This window comes from Fistularia commersonii, chromosome 1 (assembly GCF_037954325.1).
Source record: "Fistularia commersonii isolate RoL2024-O1a breed Wild chromosome 1, RoL_Fcom_v1.0, whole genome shotgun sequence".
Classification (NCBI taxonomy): Eukaryota; Metazoa; Chordata; class Actinopteri; order Syngnathiformes; family Fistulariidae; genus Fistularia; species Fistularia commersonii.
The window spans coordinates 4,606,182-4,617,839 of record NC_141284.1 but is presented as its reverse complement, the minus strand read 5'-3'; the positions used below and the strand labels follow the sequence as shown (position 1 = coordinate 4,617,839).

General features: G+C 47.4%; 1 protein-coding gene across 1 annotated transcript in view; it reads left to right on the top strand.

The window, feature by feature from the left end:
- LOC147237176 (uncharacterized) overlaps positions 1-11,658 on the top strand; it is a 44,275-nt gene continuing 32,617 nt past the window's right edge. The window contains exons 1-3 of the mRNA XM_086144975.1: positions 1-204; positions 3,512-3,633; positions 6,275-6,322. Coding sequence (XP_086001101.1) covers positions 153-204; positions 3,512-3,633; positions 6,275-6,322 — 222 coding nt within the window. The 5' untranslated portion in view covers positions 1-152. The remainder of the gene's footprint in view (positions 205-3,511; positions 3,634-6,274; positions 6,323-11,658) is intronic.

The window sequence follows — 11,658 nt, the reverse complement described above, 5'->3', positions numbered from 1 at the left end:
GGCATAAAGTGGCGTGTGTGAGTGTGTGAGTGTGTGTTCTCCCCCTGATCTGAGGTTTCAGTCCGAGAACCCCGCTGGAATGCGGCGGTGAGGAGGCAGCTGGCGTCCGGAGGCTCCCGGATGGTCGTATTCCCTCGGCTGACGCTTGAATTATGGGTTGCGAGTTCAATCCGCCGCCCGCCGCGCGCCAGACGTCGATCCCAGGTGTGTACTTTCGTACCCAGGACGCCGCCGCCGTTGTCGCCACTGGCGCATTCTTTCTAAGTTCATTTTCAAAAAAACATGATGTGCCTGCGCTCATCGGGCGGCTCGCTAAAACAAAACAAAACTTCGCTCCCAGCGACTGGAGGAGGAATTGAAGGCCTCAGCGGCCGACGTTGGGTTGTTATCAGACTGTTATTATCATGTTATAGGTTATTACACAGTTATTAACCGTTTATTACACATGCCAAACGACGCCTCCTCGATCGAGACGATCAATGAGGAAGAAAATCTTTTTAATTCGTCGACATAAGTGACAGACGGCAAGTGGCGGGGGTCATGTGACCGTTAGGCAGCGTCCGGGGGTCGTCACGTCAGCCGGGTGCAATGGAGTTAAGGTTGACCTTTGACCCTGGTGGATTTTGTCCAGAGGACCAGCTGATAGTGTCTCGGGTGAGGGCGGGTCACATGACCCAGGTCACATGATATGTTTCTGAAATGTATCATAATAATAATAATAACAGCCAGTTTCTTTTTCCCACACTTGTTAAAAATGAATAGTTAATATGTAAATATTTTAAGAAAATAGACAAAGGCTTGGAACAAAGTTATGAATCATTTTTCCCCTTTTTTTTTTTTAAATAAATCAATTATTTTTCGTTAATTAGCAAATTGCCCTTTATTCTCTTCTCAGATGGACCCGATCGCGGTTGAGATTATCAGGTGGAGGGAAAAAAAAAACAAGAAAGTAAATCAAAGAATTTAAATTTTTTTTTTTTCTAAAAATACATAAAAAAAATCTGAATTAGTGAAGAATCAGAAATGAGTCCAAGATAAATTTATATGAATAAACAATAGAGGGTATGGATGATTTAAACAGACGACCCCTTTACTGCCCCTCTAGCCCCCCTTCGTGTCCACGGGGGGTAAAAGTGGCTTCGAAGGGAACCTGGAGTCTGGGTTATCCACGCCCCCTCCAGCCAGATGGTCCCCCACTTTCCCATCATTGAGGTCGTAGCGTATAATTCAGTTTCCCCAATCCCACTTGTTTACGTCCCGGATTATTTCCCCCCCCATCTGCCCATCTCGTTGTACCCCGGGATTATTCCTTCATTTCTGGGGTAAAAGTTGGCCCCTCTGGGAATGGAGGGGAGGGGTCGTCCCAGGGGTCAGCAGCGCCCCCTACTGGCAGACTGGAGCGCCATGGCCAACTGTGCAAAGCATCATCAGGCATATTTGGTCAGGGAGTGCACGTGTGTGTGTGTGTGTGTGTGTGTGTGTGTGTGTGTGTGTGTGTGTGTGTGTTTGTTACCAGGGGATCCTTGCATTTTAAAGAGGAGTCTTTTTGACTGAGAGCTTTACAAAATTAAAATCTTTTTTTTTTTTAGTTCTGTCTTTTTTTTTTTTTAACGCATTTATTTGGTTTTGATTTAAATTTATTTCTAATTATTATTCAGGTAGTTATTCAAAAAGAAATGCAAAGCAGCGAGAAGATCTGAGACATTTACCTGTCAGTCTTTTCAGTCTTTTCCTCAGAACATCAGCACAGAGTGTGTGTGTGTGTGTGTGTGTGTGTGTGTGTGTGTGTGTGTGTGTGTGTTTGTTACCAGGGGATCCTTGTTTTCATAAAGGAGTGGCCAACATGATGCTCGTAGAGCAAACGCATTTTAAAGAAGAGTCTTTTTGACTGCTTTAAAAATTAAAATTATGTTGTTTTTTTTGTTTGTTTTGTTTTTAAACGCACTTATTAGGTTTTGATTTTAATTTATTTCTAATTATTTTTCAGGTTGTTATTCAAAAAGAAACGCAAAGCGGTGAGAAGATCTGAAACATTTACATGTCAGTCTTTTTCAGTCTTTTCCTCAGAACATCAGCACAGAGTGTGTGTGTGTGTGTGTGTGTGTGTGTGTGTGTGTGCGTGTGTGTGTCTGTGTGTGTTTGTTACCAGGGGATCCTTGTTTTCATAAAGGAGTGGCCAACATGACGCTCGTAGAGCAAACGCATTTTAAAGACAAGTCTTTTTGACTGTGAGCTTTACAAAATTGAAATCTTAATTTTCTTTTTTTTTGTTCTATATTTTTTTTTAAAATGCACTTATTTGGTTTTAATTTTAATTTATTTCTAATTATTTTTCAGGTTGTTATTTGGTTGTTATCAGGTTGAAATGCAAAGCGGCGAGAAGATCTGAAACATTTACCTATCAGTCTTTTCCTCAGAACACCAGCACAGAGTGTGTGTGTGTGTGTGTGTGTGTGTGTGTGTGTGTGTGTGTGTGTAGGGGGGGGTTAACATGCCTGGTCAGTGATTAAAGCTGCTGACTTGGATTCTTCCATCAAAAAAAGGCTTTGATTGGAAGGTGTTTGAGCGTCAGCAGAGTTCACCCCCGTAGCAGAATGGTTCGACCCGCCGCCCGAGGAGACAGCAGCTTCTGAGGCAGCAAGTTACCCCCGACTCACCCCCCCCTTACCTCCACTCACCCCCGACTCACCCCTTTATATCCATTCACCTCCGTACCCACTTGCCCCCCGTCTTCCTGAGGTTCCACCTTGAATCGCTGTGGTTTTCGCGGCGTCCGAGCTGACGTGGAGAACTTGGGATAGTTTGGGAACCGACCTCACCCACAGGCCGAGGGGGCGTCGCAGTCTTTTGTTTTCATTTTATTTTATTTTATTTTTTCAATGTGTTTGATGATTTTTCCATCGTTTTCATCATTGCGTCCAAAAGTCTTAAAACATATTTTGTTTTATTTCTTTTCAGTGTATTTGCTCATCATTCTTTCATCACTGTGTCTGAAAATTGCGAGATATTTAAATTTTTTGATTTAATTTTTCGTCCCCTAAATTTTGAAAAAAACAAAACAAAAAACTTTTCCATCTTTTTTTAATTTTCACAAAAATGTTGGTTCGTTTATAAAAAAAATAAAACCCCAATTAGGTTTTGCAGATTCAGGTCTTTGAATGGAAAAAAAATCTGGATTTAATATTTAAAATATTGAATAAAATATTTCATAATCTCATACAGCCTCACTTCTGCTATTATTAAAATACATATTTTGTCACAATAAATCACTTCATAGGATATTAAAATCAGCCATGTCTCTTGAAGATTGTTGGTTTCTGAACAAGAGAGCATGATAACATATGAATAAGTCTAATAACACAATAATAACCGACTTTTTCTCACTAATGTGTATTTCAGTTTTAGGCTGATGCTGAGTTGAACCGACTTGTAGCTCTGCTGAGGTGGATTCTTCTTTGGGCTCCTGTCTGTTCTCTAACCTCTGCCCCCCCACCCCTCCATGCGTCCACAGAGGCCCCCGAGTGCTTCATCTGCCGGGACTACGAGTTCCACGCCGGCGACCCCTTGAGGAACTTCTGCGACTGCAGGACGTTGCTGGCCCACCACCTTTGTCTGTCCACGTGGATCCAGAAGGTGAGGAGAACCCAATGCTCGGCTCCCGCCCCTCTTCCTTGGCTCCACCTCGGACAGTTGGGGTAGGGCTAACAGTTGCTAGCGTGCTAGTCCAGGTAGCAGCTAGAGCCTTCAGACACCAGGCATGTACCGCACTTCCCTGTTTCCTTGTCTTGGGCTGAGAGCAGTACCTCCGGAGAACCCGGTGAAACAAAACCTGGTAGTACTGATGAAGTGCTTCAGTACTAGAAAGCCATCAAAATACATGCATTTGTACCTTGAAACCTGAATATTTGATGTACTTTTACCGGTGACACGAGCAAAGTCATCTGTCCACAAAGTACATTCTGGGAGATGTAGTACAGCTGGAGGTACCCGCTGTCTAAATACTTATACACAGTATTACACACAGTTCTGTAGTACAGAATGAATACTAGCATCTGGGTACAACAATGACAGCTAGATTCCAGTGACCCTTTTCACGTATGTCAGTATTGATTATCGATTGGTTAAGATAAGGAGTGTTAACCGATGCGCTACTGCCGGCCCACGTGTATGCTTTCCCCCCATCATACACACACAAACTCCTGAAACGGAGGGGGGCCAGCATTAGCAGAGATTCAATCTGTGTGTGTGTGTGTGTGTGTGTGTGTGTGTGTGTGTGTGTGAGAGAGCCACTTCCCATTTTTCCTCCACTCACCTGTCACTTGAGCTCTGATAGCCATCTCGGCCATCCACGGACCTCTGAAGTGCCTCTTCCATGCAATTTATGAAGAGGGGTTTGACAGGCAGGTGTGTGTGTGTGATTGTGTGTGTGTGTGTGGTATGGGGCGGGGGGGCACATACCATTAATACCCCAAAAGTGGCTCGAGCGAAAAAAAAAAGGGTTGAACGCCTCGTCTTCCTTTAGTTTCACGAGCGACAAACACAAGCTGGCGGCGCCGTCAGTTTTCCGCGTTTCCGCGGCAACTTGATCGGTGAACCCCGGGGTTTCTTTTTTTAGACCCGCTCATTTAAACCCCTCCCTCGCCCGCCCCGACCCCCAAGAACATCCAGGTTCCCAAAGACAAATAGCACGGCGAAAAACTAATTAGCAACCAGGAAGTAGTTAAGAGATGCCCTTTTGAAAAGATGTCCGGAGGCGGGATGTAAATATAGGGACGAGCCGGTGACTGAGCGCGCTCAGAAGACCCCGGCACCCCCCGGGCGCAGCAGCGCCGTGACCTCTGACACTCATTATGGAGGGGGAGGGCGCATTCCTGGAGGGGGGAAGCCCCTCATGGCATGGCGTACAAGGGCGAGGGAGGGGGTGGGTATCATGGAGGCCGGGCTTGATGCATCCCAGTGCCCAGTACACTTGGGGGAGGGGGAGGAAAAAAAAGGGGGGGGGGGGTGCAAGGACGGCGGAGCGTACCATTATTGTCCCTGAGTTTCACTAATCCATCCGCAGCACTCTCCCTCCCGCCCTCCCTGTCTCTCTCAGCAGATAAATATGCTTTTCATTTTCAAACCGACTCCCATCTGGTTTCACTCTGCTGACGTTGAGGTGAAGAACTCTGTAATCTCATCCGTCTGGAGAGAGAAAGAGAGAGAGGGAGAGAAGGTGAGGGAGGGGGGAGAGAGAGGGAGAGAGTAAACAAGTGGTAGGTTTATAAAATGTAAGCATTTTCTTGCTAACTACAGCTTTGATTCAATGAGGTTTGAGTTATTTTGAAAACCCTTCCTGGATGTGTGTGTGCAACACACACACACATGCACGCCTCCGGCTGGCGTGACGTGCATCACATGACCCCGAAAGACCCGGAAGCGGAGGCTATTGCTGGCCGCAGTTACGCGTTACGTGCGTTAGCACCCGGCTAACAGGACTTCCTGACTCAGACCCCTGTGAACTCTGCCGGCCTCGTGGTGCGTTCGCTTGCGCCTCGGACGTTCCAGTTCCAGTCTGCTGCCGATGAATCTATCTGGCCGAGCTTTGTTCCCGAGCGGCGGGTGGAACGATGTCGTTCGATTTACCGTTCGCAAGAAGGGACATCTTTTTTCCCGTTTTCCCGACGGCGTGTGAATGCGCCGCGTCCGGTCCGATCGTTCGGGCCTTTTGTCGCTTTTGCCGCCGCCGCCACCCTCGCCCTTCATCGACCGGCGGGCTTTTGTGTGTTATCCCTGAGTGTATTTGTAATTGTGAGTGTGCACTTGACAGACCCCCCCCGCCCCCCCACACACACACACACACACACACACACACGCACTGATAGCCTGATAAGTCCCATCCTAGCAAACAGCCTCGGTTTACATTCATTAGGACAACACTCAGAGGAATCGGGCCTTGTCGCCGGGGGCGACGGCTCTCCTTATAACCCCCCCCCTTCTCCTCTTAGCGGCGTTGTATAATTACATAGCATTAACATTTATCAAAGCGGGCTCCTGCACGCCGCGCACGAACCCCCTCCTCTTATTAGCATCTCCAGCTGCAGAATAACCTCCTTTTTATTTCTTTTCATCCGTTCATTCTTGCCACTCCTCCGCATGAATCACTGTCAGGGTGATCTAATGAGTGAGTTGTGTGTATGTTCGTGTGTGTGTGTGTGTGTGTGTGTGGGGTTGGGGGGGGGGGTCCCACACTGAGCATGCCCGGTAACCAGAAACAACTTCTCTCTGCTTGCAGGGCGGCGGGAGCGACGACAGGTTGCGCTGCGCGGCGTGCAGAGGCGAGGTGAGTGACGTGGGGTTCTTTACCTCGAGTCGGGGGCGGGGGGTCTTTCTAATCCGGCGCCGTGTGGAACGCAGGCGGCGAGCATTTAAGCAAACAGCGTTTAAGTCATTAAATCTGACGGCGGAGATTTAAAGGGAGCAGATCCATAATACTAATGAGCAATCAGCTCTTTGTTTAGCTGGGTGATTTAGCCTATTTATGATGCTTATGAGCCGCTCGCCGCGCGCCGCTCGCCCGCCGCGCACGGCGGAGGAACATTAGACTATCTGGCAGCGGACTCGGGACCAGTAATGACAGAATTCGCATTCGTTCCGTGAGCGGGAGTTAATCACGCCGTCTGCCGTGCTAATGGCGCGGGCAGCACGTGGCGTGACGTGTTTGCGGGGTTTGTTGTTTTTCTTCTTTTTTTTTTTTCTTCCTCGTTGCGGGGGGGGGGTTGGTGTGCGTGCCCGTGACAAAAAAGGTGGCCACATGACTAACCAGCTCAGATTAGAGAGGCGGGACGCTGATTGGCGGTGTGTATTCAAGGCGGCGTTGCGGGTCAGGGCTGCTCGCCGCCGAAGAAATGTGACCGGTCTGTACGGAACGTACCAAGTCGCCCGGGCGGGGGGGGGGGGGGGGGGGGGGGGGGGGGGGGTGAGGGGTTGCAGGTGAGAGTAAACAAGAACACACACATGCACATATGACCGGCACATTTAGAGGCGAATGAAAGCCAGGAGTTCAGAACCCAGATCCGCGTCGATGCAGATGGTGCATGATGCTCCACGTGTACGGATATTCAAGGCAAAAGATGCATTTTGGTGCGAAGTCACGCAAACAGCCGCTCGGTTTATGCGAGAAAATACTCGTCTTTTCCGGGTTGAAAGTTCCAAGAAGGGTCGCGAAGTAGAGAACGCACCCGAGAACCCTCTGGAGAAGCCCCTCCATCCAAGCAGGGCTGCAGACCTGTAGTCTCAGGACCCAGCGCGTTCCAAGGACTGGGACTCACTCTGTTATGCTGGTCCAGCTAATCCAGATTACCGGATTATCTCCCGGTTAACCTGTCTGAGGAAGTGTTTTAGGTTCTCTCTGGTTCCCAGGGTACACCCAAAGTCCCAAAAGTCACTAGGTTCGTGGAATAAATTATCCACAGGTGAGAATGAGAGGGTGAATGGTTGGATAATTAACCTACCCAAGGAAAGCCCAGTCTGTCACTGGGATTAGCTGCTTCCCCCTCAACGCGCGCAGAAACGTCGATGGTGAATGAGCGAAAGTCTAAGCTGTTTATCGCTTGAAACTGAGACGTCCAGCACTTGTCTCAGGGAAGTTTCTCAGGACTGCGGCTCTGTGATTGGCCTCTGACGAACACACACACACACACACACTAAACCTGATTTAAAAGCACCAGCAGTTTGGGAATATTCTCATAGAACAGTGTGCAGAAAGATTAAAAGGGACATGTTTTATAAAAATTACTGTCAGGAGTTGAAGTTTAAAAATGAGGTCTAATGCATAGCAGACTGCCCCCCCTCCCCCCTAGTCTAATCCAATAATAACCGAAAAATCCACCAGTGCGGTAGAATTTGTTTACGGCGGCGCGCCGTTCCCGGGTGCATCATGTGATATTAATGTAGCCGCAAGCTGACGCTAATCTGGATGCCGATCCGAATCTAGTTTGCGAAAATATTATTTGCAACGGGAACAGGAAGTGGCCCCCACCAGTGTGTGGATGGTGACGGTGGAGGGGAAACGACACGGCGTCTACGGCCCGCCGGTACGTCCAGATTCACCTTGTCCTGCTGGCCAAATAACGCTAATAATATTAAAAATAAATTATTTTTTGAGAACTTAAAAACACAAGATTTCCTTTTTTTTTTTTTTTAAATCTAAAATGTATTGATTTATTTTGTGGGAGGAATTTTATATTTTTATTTTGCGGTAAAAATTTAATGAATACATTCAACAAATTTGCACACAAATTGATCATGAGATTTATTTATCAAAAATTAAAAATACTTAAAATAGCATAAGCTGCTGCAGGACAGGCCTCGAACTGCCATATCACCATCACCACGCATTGTGGTATAGAAGAGGAAGGAAGTGGGGGGGGGGTGCTTGGTGTGTGTGTGTGTGTGTGTGTGTGTGTGTGTGTGTGTGTGTGTGTGTGCGATGGGGGTGGGTGGGTTCTAAAGCAGTGTTTTGAGGAAACAGGAAGTGAAGGCGGGCTGAAGCGGTTCAAAAAGGACATTTTGACGCCTCCAAAGAAATAAGCTGATGTTGCTGATGCAACACGCTCTCACACACACACACACACACACACACACACACACACACACACACTTGGGATTTTTTATCTGCCATCACAAAAAAAAAGGAAAACAAAAATCCAGCGCTATTAAATTTGGCCACATCTTCTCCTGCCCCCCCCCCGCTTATCCCATCCCATCATTACGTCCAAACGTATGAGCCGTCGTCACGCCAACCTCGGCGGCCATCTTGGATCTGACCCACTCTCTTTTTCCTCCTCTTTCCTCCTTGACGGCACCTTGACATGCAGACAAAACACACGTTTTTTTAGTACATAACATGTGTGAGTGTGTGTGAGCGCTTGCGTTAGGAGATGGGCTGTTGACATCCGTCCAGAGGGATACGTGGAGGCGGAGACCGTCTTCATCGTTTTTCGTCTGCGCCGTGGCGTCCGTGCCTTCATCCCCGGTTAGCGTGAAGATGCGCGGCCCGCTCCTTCTCGCCGTTGCTGTTTTTCTTTCCCTCCTCCCCCCGATTGAAGGGGGGGGGGGGGGGGGGACGACTGGAAATGTGGGCCATTCCTGTGAGTTATGCTAATTTGTTGGGGCAATGAATGCATTAATTTCATTAGCACATGGCCCGAGAGCAGTAATTAGCAGAGTAGGTGTGTCACAAGCAATCATGTTAAAATTTGCCAGTTAATTATTAAGATTTTGTTTCCGAGGGACCTGGATTTGACATCAGTCGCCGAGGGAAAGAAAACAGAGAGGGGAAAGTTAATGCGTTCGGGGGCCGAGGCAAGGTGCTTGTTGTAGCGGGGGGTGGGGGCTGCACCACCCTGGGCCCACTGGCACCGCTTCTGCATGTTGACAGCTCACATTCTGGACTAATTACTGCAAATAGCGGAGGGCTAGCTGGTGCGTGGTCAATCCGTGGGCTTGGGTGGTGTGTGTGTGTGTGTGTGTGTGTGTTGGGGGGGTAATTATAAAAAGGAGGAGACCCGGAGCTGCCCCACGGCTCCCTGGGCTGGAGGTGGGCTGGGTGGGGGTGGGAGGGTAGATCAGGAGGACGAGCGTGCAGAGTTTAAACGCTTATTTTTTCAGACATCATGTGTTCATAAACTCGGCGCAAAGCGACGAATATTTTTCCCAGGAGTGTCGATATTACTTTTAACGATCCTAGCATCCGTCGCTAACGGTACCCTCGTACTTTTACATCCTGCGCTGAGATAATAAAATACATCCAGTGAGCTAAAAATAAACCCAGCATCAGTTGTTGCAGAAAATGCAAAAAAAAAAAAAAAAAAAACAAAAACAAATTAATGACATAAATAAATAAATAAACAACTTAATGAGATAAAAACAGACACATACCGTGAAGTAAACAAACTGGTGATTGTTTTTGTTTAATTAACGAGTCGTAACAAGATACTCCTTAATTACGAAAAAAAAAAGAAAACACAAATACAGAGATCGAAGAATTAGAACTGATGTTGAGATGTAGGGCATCGTACTAGGCAGTGTAAATTATAGTGGGTTGTTTATTACACGGTAATAAAGGCTCGTCAGCTCTGTGTGTGTGTGTGCGTGTATGTGTGTGCGTGTGTGTGTGTGTGTGTGTGTGTGTGCGCACGGTCATTAACTGGGATCGCGTACACACCGTAATCTGCGTGTCAGTGGGATTAAAACACACAAAACCAGCCCAGAGTCAACCGCTGGCCCGTTGTCGTGGCCCGCCGGCGCCGTCCCCGGGCCGCGTTTCCCGGGCAACGGGTGAGCTCTCATTCTGGGATGAGACCCGACGTGGTGGAAACCGGTCGGGCCGCTGGCCGGTTTATGACCATCGCACTCGGATGGTGAGGGGGGATAGCATGGGTTAGCTGGTTCTTTACCCCAGATAGAACCTGGATTAGAACCTCCAACCTCCCTCACACACACACACACACACACACACACACACACACACACACACACACACACACACACACACACATACACAGGAGCTTCATTCACCCCATGCTAAATGAAGTTTAGCGCTAAAGGGTACCAAAAAGGATGCAGGTTACATTTAGCAACACATTGTAGCATGTGAAATAAAAAATTCCCTTAACCTGATCTACATTGAATAAACCCAGTTTATTTCTCAACAATGTACAAAATTAAGTATTATTATTTTTTGTACACGTTATTTATAAATTTCAGTTACTTCCAGACTATGTAGCGGACCCGAATATAAGCCGAATCTATGTAAACAAATAAATATGTAGGTGTCCATGATGTAACGTGAGATATTTTCACAGAAACATTTTTTTAAACTTTTAATTAAATACATACCAGCAACATCCACAAATTCATACTAGAAATGCTTTTTTTTCACAACAGTGCCTGTAACACGGCTGATGAAAAAGATTAATAATAAATTACACAAGGAAAAGTCCAGCTGATCGCTATCTTGGTCTTCCTCCTGCGCGCTAAAACCGTAAAAGTCGTCTTCTTCGGTGTCGGAAATGACTAAATGTTTTTGGGGCATGAAGCTCATTAGCATAAAAAAAAAAAACATAAATCAGCCGTGTCGTTGTTTAAAGTGCGGCGGTCAAAGCGTGTGAACAAACTAGCGGCTTATAGTCCGAAAAAAAAAAGCGATATTATTTAAAAACAAAACCAGGGGGCTGGAAGAGATTCATAGCGTTTCAGTTCATTTTAATGGGGAAATTGATATGCGAGCAAATTGAGTCCCGAGCTCAGTTGCGGCACCAATTCAGCTCATGAGTTCAGGTGTTACTGCGTGTTCTCCGGGTTCCTCTGGGCCGCCGTTTTTCCACGGTCGCAGAACGCTGCGATATTTGACCCCTGTTAAATCCCACGATTCTCCGTCGGATCCCGTGTGTTTTCTCGGCAGACCTTCCCGAACCTTTCATAAATGTTCCCGTGTCCTTTCTCCGCGGTCCGGGTGTCATTAGCGCCGCTGAGAGCTACTTTTTTGCCGCGGCGTCCAATTTCCCCGTCTTTGTCTTCAAACGCCGGCGAAGCAACGTGATTGGTCGTAATGACGGTCATTTCAGTATCGCTTCTGTCTCGGCTTCGCCGGGGGGGGGGCGTCGGTCGGCCCAC